The sequence below is a fragment of the Thamnophis elegans genome, chromosome 9, assembly GCF_009769535.1.
Source record: "Thamnophis elegans isolate rThaEle1 chromosome 9, rThaEle1.pri, whole genome shotgun sequence".
Classification (NCBI taxonomy): Eukaryota; Metazoa; Chordata; class Lepidosauria; order Squamata; family Colubridae; genus Thamnophis; species Thamnophis elegans.
The window spans coordinates 10,885,896-10,899,314 of NC_045549.1; the positions used below are offsets into that span (position 1 = coordinate 10,885,896).

At 39.6% G+C, this 13,419-nt stretch overlaps 1 protein-coding gene across 7 annotated transcripts in view; it reads right to left on the bottom strand.

The window, feature by feature from the left end:
• The window catches only part of LOC116513002 (transmembrane protein 150C-like), a 56,079-nt gene that overhangs the window by 32,749 nt on the left and 9,911 nt on the right, over positions 1-13,419 (bottom strand). For 4 of the 7 annotated variants that reach the window (XM_032223720.1, XM_032223719.1, XM_032223717.1 and 1 more), the window contains one exon: positions 100-378. In XM_032223720.1, the coding sequence (XP_032079611.1) occupies positions 100-378 (279 nt within the window). Of the gene's footprint in view, positions 1-99; positions 379-3,383; positions 3,462-10,163; positions 10,456-13,419 lie in introns of those variants that run through there. The other 3 variants (XM_032223723.1, XM_032223721.1, XM_032223722.1) reach the window with 2 other exon arrangements.

Genomic DNA, 13,419 nt, shown 5'->3' on the forward strand with positions numbered 1-13,419 from the left:
ACCTGGAGCCACAAAGTCAGCAGAGTTAGAAAGGAAAGTAGTTTAAGAAGATTAAGAGGTCATATCTGGATCTCAAACCTTCATCGTGAACTCACTCACTTGGAGAGCATTGCTTGGATCTTCTGATTGGCTGAGGCCGTGTCGGCATCAACTTATCCTTTGTGACTTCAGTGGCATTTTTATGGTTCTCTGGCATCTGCTTTTGTTCAAGGTGGGCCATTCCGAGGCAGTCTGGTGCACCAATTGCACTGCTTCTTGTCTCGGTGTGCAAGAGTGGAATTAAACCTGAGGAACAAGGGTGTTGCACCTGTATCTTTCCTCCGTCCCCCCCAAAAAAAACCGGGGCTATGGGTTGGGCAGCCACAGGAGAGATGGATGCTGCAATGTGAAAAGTAGATAAATACAACACAATGCAATTGATAGGATTGTGGTTACTCTATAAAGAGCTTTAATGCTCAGCGTTGGATGACGTGCCAAACCATAACACTCTGTTGCAGTGGTTCCCAAACTTGGCAGCTTTAAGACTTGTGGACTTCAACTCCCAGAATTCTCCAGCCAGCAGCTGGCTGGAGAATTCTGGGAGTTGAAGTCCACAAGTCTTAAAGTTGCCAAGTTTGGGAACCACTGGTCTATTGATGTTGACCTGACCATTTTGTTCAGGCTGGGAGAAAACACCTGGCTGTCTCTCATTTTTAGGAGATGGGCTGATGACTTTTGCAAGTGTTTTTCCATAATGGGTCTGGCTTTCCAGAATGATCTCCCATGGAAGGCCTGGTTGGCCCCAATGTCCCCCTTCCAAAACACCTGGAAATGGGTTTTTTTTAGATAGGGTTTTTTTTTTTTAGATAGTTAAGAGATCTGTAAGGGGCATGCATAAGCGCACCAGCGTGCCTACCCTCCCTGTCCTAATGTTTCTTTTTATTCGTATCCATTTCATGTATCCAAAATCATGTTTATACTTATGTTATCTAATGCATGCCTGACGAAATACAGAAATAAAATTAAATAAAATTAAAAACGAAAAGTATTGCACTTTTATCTTTGTACTATGACGTTGCAGTCTTCTTTTGCAAGCTGCCAAAAGTCTATTTAATATCGCCGAGGGAATAAAAAGTTTGATTAACAATAAGCCAAGCAAAATAGGAAGTACAATTTTAGCTCCTTCATCCTTAGGCCTCACAAGTGCGAGAGGCAAGGGAGATTTCGACCAGGAAGCATCAGTTAATTCTGAGGAGAGTGGGCAAACGAATTTATACAACATTGTGGATTGAGGGAATTGGGGGGGGGGGGGGGGCGGAATGGGGCAATCTTCTAAAGGAGACCAATATAATAAAATAAATAAATAAATAACCAAGGCAATATGGCAGCTTCTGGGGGGGGGGGGAATTACTCTCCTAATTCAACATTGCCTCCTTAGCTTGTCAGGAATGGATCTGAATAGGACTTGTCTTCACACAGGCCTAGATTTTAAATCAAGTAGATCAAATTCAAACGGGGGGGGGGGGGCTAAATTACTTTGACCTTCATTCCTTATTTTAAGAAATTAAGTATCCTTTAAATAACGCTCAGCTCCTGGTGACTTCATGAACATGTCCATTATGGCCTTTTTGGCCATAATACAGAAGTCTTTTTCCAGACTTTCCTTCCAGACTATTTTTCCATTCAATTTATACATGAAACTGAATTACACATATGTGTGTGTAAAATTCAGTTTTGTGTATAAATTGAATGTATACGCGCGCACATAAACATTAAAAGCAATTAATTAAAAAGCAAGAAAAGCTAGCAATGGCAATGACTCATGCATTTGTCTGTCTATGAGGGAAATTATTTAATATGGCGCACATGCCAACACTCTGTCATCTCCAGGGATTAATTTATTCCACTTTACTGGGATTCGAACTTGGGCTGTTTTACATGTTAGGCAGTTATATTAACCTCTAAACCACAAGCTCTCCTCCCTTATCAGCTGAGCTAGGGGAATGATTAAGGGGAGCATACTGTTCCCTCCCATATTTGAGCTTTGACAAACAAACACTATCTATCTATCTATCATCTATCATCTATCTATCTATCTATCTATCTATCTATCTATCTATCTATCTATCTATCTATCTATCTATCATCTATCTATCCATCTATCATGTATCTATCTATCATCTATCTATCCATCTATCATGTATCTATCTATCATCTATCTATCTATCCATCCATCCATCTATCAATCTATCATCTGTCCATCCATCCATCCATCCATCCATCCATCCATCCATCCATCTATCTATCATCTATAGCTTTAACTATGTCAGGAAGAATTGCAAGCTTCTTTTCCAGTAGCACCCGCTTTAAAAATAAGGGCCTATTTTAATATTCACCACTGCAATGCTGCAATCTTGATACTAATTAATAGCAGTTACAAGAGAACTTTAAAAAAAAATCTATGTTTTGAGACTCATCCAGGCCCACAGATCAATGATATGTTGTTTTAAGGCACACACTTTCAACTTCATTCTTAGCCTCGGGACCTGCGTACTGGCATTAGCAAATGTCTCATGTCAGAAAATCATGGGAATGTAAGCAACCAGCTATTATGCCACAATTAGAGGAATTAAGATGCATGGCAGATCTCACTTTGCAAGACAAGAGATGGAGGTTTTAGCTTAATTCTGCTCTGCCAAATTTGTCTAATGCCGAAATATTTATTAGATTTTTTTTTATCCCGCCTTCATTGCTTTGTAAGTTAACTCAAGGCGGCAGACATAATCCTCCCTCCTCCAATTTCTCACCACAACAACCCTGTGAGGTGGGATGGGCTGAGAGAATGTGACTGGTTGAAAGTCACCCAGCTGGTTTTCATGCCTAAGGTGGGACTAGAACTCACAGTCTCCTGCTGTGAATCTCCCATTCAGTTTCATGCTTAAGGCGGGACTAGAACTCACAGTCTCCTACTGTGGGTCTCCCATTCAGGTTTATGCCTAAGGCATGACTAGAACTCACTGTCACCTGGGCGATTGGCCCAAAGTCTCCCATTCAGGTTCATGCTTAAGGCAGGACTAGAACTCACTGTCACCTAGGTGATTGGCCCAAAGTCACCCAGCTGGTTTTCATGCCTAAGGTGGGACTAGAACTCACATTCTCCTGCTGTGAATCTCCCATTCAGTTTCATGCCTAAGGCAGGATTCGAACTCATAGTCTCCTACTGTGGGTCTCCCATTCAGGTTCGTGCCTAAGGCAGGACTAGAACTCACTGTCGCCTGGGCGATTGGCCCAAAGTCTCCCATTCAGGTTCATGCTTAAGGCAGGACTAGAACTCACTGTCGCCTAGGCGATTGGCCCAAAGTCACCCAGCTGGCTTTCAGGTCTAAGATAGGACTAGAACTTACCGTCTCCTGGTTGTTAGGCCAGCACTTTAATCACTACACCAAATATCATTAGGTCATGCAGGTTTCTCCCTTTAATGCCTGAAAAACAATATTTACAGAACATATCAGAACAGGCCAGAGGAGAAAAGGTGTTGGATTTGGTTCAAGTCCCAACAGCTCGATAAAAGCGAGCAAAGCCACTCCCTCTCAGCAGTTGTTATGAGGATAAAATCAGAGAACTCCATGCGCCTTGAGAAAAGAAGAGCATAGATTTGCAATAATTCATTTCTAAAAAAAAAAAGTTCTATCTGATTAATCCCATGCTTTCCATTCTGAATTTCAGTGGGGTTGCATTTCACCTTCATATCTTATATTAAAAAAAAAAAGTCTCGTTCAAATTAAAGCTGAGTTCCTGGTGATTTTATAAATATGTCTTCTTAGGCACAATATAGAATATCCAGATTTTCCTTCCGTATTTGTAACTCTTAAGGAGTTCCTCATGGACTCTCCTGTAAGTACTAACAAGAAGGGTCTGAAATGTTTTGGAAAATATCTTTGAAGGACACAATGCATCTATCTACCTGCATTTCTTGAAAGTAGACATGTTGTTTACAGGATTACAAGATTTACCCTCTGCAACTTTTTGAAATCTAAGAGAAAGCACTCCAGAGGTCAGGCTCTGGTTAATTTTGGAGTTCAGACAAGGCTAGGCCAAGATGCCAACATCATTTCTTGTGTGCTTTGGCCAAAGGGAATAGAAGGAAGATGCCATGGTATACTAACTACAGGATTCAAATATGTTCCTGGCGATAGGAGCCCATGGTCTATGATGTGGCAATGGCACTAGTTTGAAAGTCATGCCATCATGCCAGATTAAATATCTTTTTAATTGGGAAGGTTAGCAACATCTATGTTCTCCTGCAATGATTTGTACCCCAGTTTACATGATGCTCATTGGCTTCTAAACTAGATCATAGGTAGTCACCTGAATACAGAACCATAGTGAGCAGTATTTAAGCCACGTCTCAGTATAGGAATCCAAATTAAAGCAACTCCATATGGTGCTTGAATGTGTCTAATGAAGGCAAATCTATCATGTTTGTAGAAACTGGTCCCACAGTTGAACTATTCTTATTGTAGGACAATTTTATTCTAACCTTTAATTGAAACCTGTCTTCTAAAATTAGTTCTTCTGGACTTGGCCTTCTTCTGGGTGGAATTTTTTCAGATAATTAAAAAATACTATCATTTCCTCCTCCTCCGGTTCTACAAGCTCTCTTTATAGATTTAGCTTCTAGTTCCCTCTTGTCTTTTCTGAACCTGCTGCAAAATCCCTGAATCCTTCTTAAAATGTGATATCCAGAACTGGATAAGATTCAGCAGCTGTGGGCACACTAATCCAGAATAAAGGGGCACAATTAATTCCTATAATTCCTAAATTATACTGTACTTCCATTCATGCAGCTGAAAAATCTTTATTTTCGCAGTGCTGACATACATGCAGTTTATAATTAACTTTTACAGGAATAACTCTTTTTTTTTTTTACAAGTACCATCAACTCAGAACATTCCTTTCTCCATTTTATATCTACACATTTGCTTTCTTTTATTTTAGGAAAGAAAGGAAGTCTTAAATTGTGTTCTGCTGTTTTCAGCTCTTTTATCAAGATTTTCTTAGGATTTTATTTCTGCTTTTTAAAATATTAGCTATCCTACTGCAAATTTGATAAGCATCCCTTCCATCCCTTCCTCCAAGTCGTTAATAAAACTGAAGAAAGGGGCATATAACCATGGCAACATGTAATCCCTGCCATTTGCATTTTAAATATGATGGGATTTTCTTTCCTTTTAATTGGACAATTTGCATAGGCTCCAACAAGAATAAGATTTGATCTTTTCCTCTTTAGCCTTTCCCTTCTGAAATTTCTCTCCATTATTGTAAAACAAAAATCTTCAGGAAGGTATTAGCCATACTAGGTTGACTGCAATTCAGAAATGATGCCAAAGCTTTTCGTTTCTTAAGTACATCTCATCCAGCAAGATGATAAAAGAAAACAAAGGAAGAATGCAAATGCCCATAAACAATGACATTGTTTGAAACCGAACATGGAAAAATGTTATGGATGTGCAAATGAGGTTTCCTCCAGCACATATGATGTGGTCATACTGCCTAAAAATTCACTTTAAGGAAGAAAGAAACAAGCAAGCAGATCTGGCATAAAAATGTTAAATTCCATGTGTTAAATCTATTTCCAATCATAATAGAAGTACAGAAAAATCATAGTAGCTGGAAAAAAACAAGCTAATCCACTTTTCATCTTAATGAAACTGGAGATCATATTTAAATTTTGTACAGTATTCATTTTAAGGCTATTGTTAGTTTAATAATAATAGGGTTATATAATTTAGCCAGTTTGATGTAGTGGTTGAGGCACCAACAGAGGTGGGTTCCTACCAGTTCGCACCTATTCGGTAGAACCGGTTCATCAAATCTACCGAACCGGTTAGAAAAGGTTCCACCAGTGGACCCGGAAAGCAGGCCACACTGACAGAAGAGGTTCCAAAATTTTTTGAAACCCACCACTGGTCCTTGGATATGATTATTCTACACTATCATGCTCATATTTATAAAACTCAGTGCCTGTGTGAAAGGTAAGGATGACTCCTGCGCTTGTGGTGCAATCAGAACATTGCGCGTGTTGAAGTTGTTTTAATGCAAACCAAAGATGCCTTTTAAAAAAACAAGTTTACATCGTATTCTTATGCATGCCAGTGCTGTGTGTGAGGTAATTTAAGGTGGTTCTGACAAGTGTCGTCGGCATCTTCATATCCGGTCACATGGGCGGCAAGCCCCTCCCACCCGGTCACATGGGTGGCAAGCCACTCCCACTAAGGAGGCCACACCCACAGAGTAGGTTCGAACAATTTTTGAAACCCACCACTGGGCACCAAGCTAGAAATCGGGAGACTGTGAGTTCTGGTCCCACCTAAGGCACAAAGCCCTTGGACCAGTCATCCTCTCTCAGCCCCAAAAAGGAAGCAATGGCAAACCACGCTTCCGAAAAACACTGCCAAGAAAACTGCAGGGCAATCACCAGGTGTCAATAATAACTCAAAAGGCATTAAAACTAAACTCCCCAGGCTTAACAATTGTCAATAAGAAAGACAAAAAACAGTCTGGATAGTGGATATGGCAGTACCTGGAGACGGCAGAATAGAAGAAAAAGAACTGGGGAAGATAACAAAATACAAACGCCTGAAAAAATGGATCAACTGTGGCAAAAGAAAACAAAGATAGTACTGATAATAATAGGCACCTTGGGTGCAATTCCCAAACAACTGGACCGCCTCTAGAATATCTTCGGCATTGACAATTGCAAAAGGCAGCTTTACTTGGAATGAGTAACTTTTACTTTGAAACGTTTATCCTCCAAGGATATCTTTTAACTTCACTATCAAATAACAACATCGGCCTATCCCTTGGAAAGGACTCTGTAGAAAGTCAGCACCTACCCCCTCTTCTAGAAGAATGAAATATTTGGCGAAATATTAAAAAGGCAGAATATTATATTTTCCTAGATGAGAAATGGGGAAACGTGTTTTAAGAGGCAGAAAGCAGGCCACAGCAGATGTCAGCACTTAAGAAATAAAGAGCTTGTTCAAAGAAGGCAAGCATCTAGATAGCTCTATTAGCAAATACCCTCACCCAAGAGCCAAAACAGGATGAAAGTCATTAAGCCACAATAGGAATAGAACAACACCATTTCAGAATATAAGTCCCTTCATTGCATCCCCAGAACAGTCCAAGCTTCACTTGGGAGCTCAGATAAGGTTGACAAATTAGCTCAGACAAACACCTTAGATGCCAGCTATCATGCCTACATAACCATATGAATCTGACAACAGCCAATAAAATAAATGTTCTTGCACAGGAACAGGAAGCTCAAGTGCAAAGCCCAAAAAAGTTATACAAACCCCCCACTCTCAACTCCATTTTATCAGCTGCCCAGAATCACATGTGGTTCTGCTTCATCAATAAACCATCTTTCCAATAAATCAGCCTCCATGTTTCCAGTGTCTTTCTCCCAACTTGGAACTGAAACAGATGGATATTTCTCCCCACAACTCGATAGGTGGATAAATATGCCAAATCCATTCTAAACAACTTGCTGCACAACAAACAACAACAACAACAATAATAATAATGAGGAGGAGGAGGAGGAGGAGGAGGGGGAGGCGGCTTTATTTTGGCAGCTCAAGAACAAGCCTTAGCCACAAACTGCATGAAGGCAAAAATTCAACATGTTACCACCAACAGCAAATGTTACCTCTATAATGAGAAAGATGAGACAGTCGACCACTTGATGAGTGGGTGCAGCCAAATTTCACAAACTGACTAGCTACAACGCCATGACCGCGTTGCTAAGATCATTCACTGGAAATTGTGCCAAAAGTTTGGATTTGAGTACAGCAAAAACCACTGGGACCATCAGATTGAGAAGGCTTTAGAGAATAAGAAAGTCAAGATCTTGTGGGACTTCAGAATCCAGACTGACAGGCACTTGGCCTACAACACACCTGACATAACAATAATTGAAAAGAAAAAAGTATGGTTCATTGACATTGCAATACCTGGAGATGCACGAATTGAAGATAAACAGCAAGAAAAAAAATCACAAAATACCGGGACTTGTAAATTTAGGTTGAGCAACTGTGGAAAAAGAAATCGTGTGTTGTCCCAATTGTAATTGGAGCCCTCGGAGCAATACCTAAATGGCTACCTCACTATTTGAAAATTCTAAATTTACCTGACTTGAACATTCTGACTCTACAAAAAACCACCCTACTTGGAACAACTTTATCCTCCGATGTTACCTTAACAGTTCCTAGGTCCTTGGTTAGAACTTGAGCTGTTGAGTTACCAACCAGCCCCAAAGGCTGTGAATCTCATCAAAGATTAACATTATCATCATCATAACAACAACAACTCCCCCCATGAACATCTCCTTGTTGTGAGGGATGGACTTGCAATGGTCTGATAAGGTAGTGTTATGTTGGCTATAGTATGTTCGTCTAGAAGGTCCACCCATGCCAGTCAGACTTTAGTGGAAAAGCCAGTTTAAGTCTATCTATCAACCCATTTAATATGGTGTGAAAACAGAAAAAGAATCCAATATTGGACCAGTCATCATAAGGGTCAACAAAAACTACATTAGATGTTACGTTCCTGGGCATCTCTTGACAAGTGGACAATAGGGTTCAACAACAATGGCTGGGCATCCAAGGCCTTCTTCTGTAGGATTATTGGAAGAAGAACAACTACTAGATAAGACAAAACAATGTTTGAAAACCATGCCATTATGGCATAGAGATGGTCCTCGATTTATCACCACATTTGAGCCCAATATTTCTGTTGCTAAGCAAGGCAGTTGTCGAGTTGCGTCCCATTTTACATTTTTGCCACAGTTGTTAAGTGAACACTGCGTTTGTTAAGTGAATCGTGGCCATTAAGGAATTTGGCTTCCCCTCAGGATACTCTGTTTGTGGGAGGCCAGTTGGGAAAGTTTCAAATGATGATCACATGTCCAGGGGTGGGTTCCCGTACCGGTTAGTACCAGTTTGCTTCGTGCGCATGCGCACTGCATATTGCTCACACATGCACAGTTGAGTGTAGCTTGTTCTGCGCATGCACAGAAGCATGCCAGCAATGGCAGAAGAGACCGGGGAACTGGTTTGGGGGCATGGCCAGCCTGGGTCGCTGCTGGTTCTGTGACCCAGGCCAAATCATCATTATGGGTCGGCTGAACTGGGCCGAACCAGGAGAAACCCACCTCTGCAAATCACTCAGGGACAGTGCAACTTTCATAAATACATGCCAGTTTCCATTTTCCCACATTTTGATCCCATGACCATGGGGATGCTGCAACAACGATAAGTGTGAAAAATGCTCATAAGTCACTGTTGTTTCAGTGCTGTTGTAATTTCAAATAGCTGCTAACTGGACGTTTGTAAGTCCAGGACTACCTGTGTTATAAATCAGAACCAACAAAGCAAGGGTACTTAAAGTGAATATTTGAACACTGGAAAAAGAAGTTATCCAGTCTTAAATCTCATCGAACAAGCGTTAGCAGATCAAAGGAGATTCATTACCAGAAATAACATGTTCCAAGATACAAAGCTGGTTCAAAAAAATTATACAATTGGAAGACCCAAAACTAATATTAGTAGAATAGTAGAAGAATCTTAGATAGCAACAACTGCAAATGTAAAAGAAAGAGCTGATATAAACCACGCAAATGGTAATTTAGAAAAAAGTAATAACAACAGAACAAGAATAGGCTGTCATTGAAACAACCTATAAATTCACACACACCCAAAAAGAATAATTAAAAGAAAACATTTTAACATATGCAGAATTACCAGACTGTCGGCATTGAAATGAGTGCCCCCAAAAGACCTGTCATCTATAATAAAGGATTGAATAAAGTGTTTGCAAGGATTAAAATAACATCTATTGCAGACTAATAAGTTTCTTACAGTACGATGGTGGTTATACAAGAAGTGTATATTGAAATTATATATACAAATAGCAAAATTATATTCTGTCCCAAAGTGGAAGATCAGACTGGAAGCCAAAATAAAAACATTAAGATCAGGTGCAAGTAATTTATAGAATATGAAAGACTCAAAAAAAAAAAAAAGATTGTACGAATCAATATAAACCTAATAAAACAATATATTGGCTTAGTACCAAAAAAAGAGAAAAGAAAATGAAGACGCTTGGGAAATCTGTAAACTTACCAGAATCATTTGTCTACTGAGACACGCAGTGTCTCAATTTGATAAATAATCAGATAAAATCATAAACCAACAGCAGGGAAAATTGTATGCTACGAGGCACGAATCATCCAATTTAAGCAAGATCAACTACTTCAATGATGTTGGGCGTAATTTTACAAAGTATAAGTGGCAATAGAAATTATGAAAATAGAAAACCAAATAAAAGGAAAGAATCCAGTCCTGGAAAGGTTTGTGGGAAATTTTAAAAGGCTATAATAAAATGTTGGATTGGTAAGAGAATCTGAAGATGACCTTAGTAAAAAAAAAAAAAAGCAAGTGGAAAAATCAATAATAACAGCAGGAATGGTTAATAATTGAGTGAAAAAGACTAAAAACTGGAGAGCCCCAGAAAATGATTGGTTGCACGGCATTTGGCTCAAATATCTGACTATCCAATTATAGTTAAAATAGTTTAATTAAATATTGCATAAGGGAGACACCAGGGACAGGTTAATAATTTATCCAATTCAAAATGATTCAGCAAACCAGACAATTCCCGGAAACTATAGGCTGATAACATGCACGCCTACAATGTTTAAATTACTCATAATAATAATAATAACAGACAAGATTTATTAGAAAAAAATAATGCCCTTCCAGTAGAACAGAAAGAAAACAAAGGGAAAAGCAGACATACAAAAGATCAACTTCTGATTGATAAAATGGTTCTTGAGAATTGCAAAAAACGGTGGGAGGGATTACATATGGTTTGATTATAAAAAGCATTTAATTTATTATCCCCTAGTTAGATCATGAAATGTTTGGAAAACCGCTGTTGCCAATAAAAACATTAGTTTGTAGAAAAAACAATGAAGCCGTGAAAGACAGAATTACTGATTGGAAATGAAAAAAAGATGGGCTTGTCGACACTAGGAGATGTATCACGTTTATTATTTGTCATTGCAACATAGCTTTCTGCAATTTGGAAGAAAAGTAATCTTGGCCATCAAACAGCAAAAATGCTAATAAAATCTCACATTTGCTTTGCATGGACATTGACAAGCACTTAAGGGTTTTTAGCATAGGTATAGTAATGGAGTTTGGCTTAGAGAGAAATGTGCTATACTAAGTAGAATTGCAGGCTAAGACACTGCTTACTGCCAGGAGTTCGATCCTGACCGGCTCAAGGTTGACTCAGCCTTCCATCCTTCCGAGATCTGTAAAATGGAGACCCAGATTGTTGGGGGAAATATGGTGACTCTGTAAACCGCTTAAGAGAGGACTATGTAAAGCACTATGAAGCAGTATATAAGTCTTAAGTGCTATTGCTATAAATCAGGGTAAAATCACAAACAGCAACAGAATTGAAACACCAAATGCCAAACCATCAGAAGCCATCAGAATGAAGTTACAGATATCTGGGCATTTTATAGTTGGCTCACATCAAGCATGGACAAGTTAAAATTGCGATTAGCAGAGAATACACCAAAGAGGGAGAATATTGTTAATGTTAAACTGAACTGCTTGAACCAAAAAAAACCCCAGTGATGACTATTCACTATGCATTACATCCTCATAGTGATATTCTTAGATTGCAGGTAGTCCTCAACCTACGGCCACAATTGAGCCCAAAATTTCTATTGCTCCGTGAGACATTTGTTAAGTGAATTTTGGCCCATTTTACGACCTTTCTTGCCACAGCTGTTAAGTGAATGATTGCGGTTCTTAAATTAGAAACGGCTTCCCCCTTGATTTTGCTTGTTGCAAAAAGATATTGCATGACACTGCAATCATAACTGTGAACCAGTTGCCCAGCATTTGAATTTTGATGATGTGACCACGGGGATGTTGCAATGGTCATAAGTGTGGGGAAAACGGGCATCAGTCAGTTTTTTCAGTGCTGTTCTATCTTTGAACAGTCACTACATGAATGGTTGTAAATCAAGGTATTAGCGGTATTCTCTCTCCCCCCCTTTCTCTGTCCCCACCTCTCTCTCCCTCTCTCCTCTCTGTCTCTCTTTCTTCCCCCTCTCTTTTTCCCTCCGTCTCTCTCTTTCTGTCCTCTCTTTCTCCCCCCTCTCTTTCTCCCTCTCTCTCTCTCCTCTCTTTCTCCCCCTCTCTTTTTCCCTCCCTCTATCTCTTTCTCTTTCTGTCCCCTCTTTCTGTCCCCCTCTCTCTGCCCCCCTCATTTTCCCTCTCTCCTCTCTTTCTCCCCCCTCTCTTTTTCCCTCCTTCTATCTCTTTCTCTTTCTGTCCTCTCTTTCTCCCCCATCTCTCTCTGCCCCCCCCTCATTCTCCCTCTCTCTCTCCTCTCTTTCTCCCCCCTCTCTTTTTCCCTCCCTCTATCTCTTTCTCTTTCTGTCCTCTCTTTCTCCCCCCCTCTCTCTGTCCCCACTCTCTTTCTCCCTCTTTCTCTCTCTCCTCTCTTTCTCCCCCCCACTCTTTTCCCTCCCTCTCTCTCTTTCTCTTTCTCCCCCTCTCTCTCTGCCCTCTCTCTTTCTCCCTCTCTCTCTGTCCCCCCCTCTCTCTGTGTGTCCTTCTCTTTCTCCCTCTCTCCCTCTCTCCTTCTCTCTCTGTCTCTCTGTCTCTCTTTCTCTCTTAAAAAACTTTGATTCTGCCTCACATTTTCTCCAGCAAACTCTATGACCAGAAAAAAAAAAAAACTTTTGCTACATAAAAAAAAAAAAAAACACCTTTGCAGTTGAATATAGAAGCTCTTCGGTTTTATTTGTTTTTTTCTTTTTGTTTTACAATATCAACTGTATTAACTGTATGCGTGCCCTGCAGAAATGGAGGCAGAGGTTTACTTCAAGTCAAATGAAGTATCAAAGAAAAAAAGCAAGAATTGGCCGGTTATATAAAGGATAACCAAGACATGCACTGATGCAAGTTAAAAATTGGAACTTAGTCTACAGTAAACTAAAACTAAATATCAAAATAATTTAATAAACGTACAAACTGAATGCTGGCAAGGAAAAGCATCACATGGCCAATTTCTAAAAAAAAAAAAAACATAGAAGGGACAATGAATAAAGATAAAATCTGGCTTACCACTGGAACATTAAAAACAGATACGGATAGCTTGATTTTTGGCTGCATAAGAGCAAGCTACCCGAACAAATGCAATCAAAGCCAGAACTGAAAAATCATCAAATAATTCAAAGTACAGATTGTGCAAAAAAGCAGAAGAAACACACGACATACTTAATTCATGCATGAAGATTGCACAAGCAGATTCATGGGAATAGCTGTAAAAATTGTCATGTGCCATTAATGA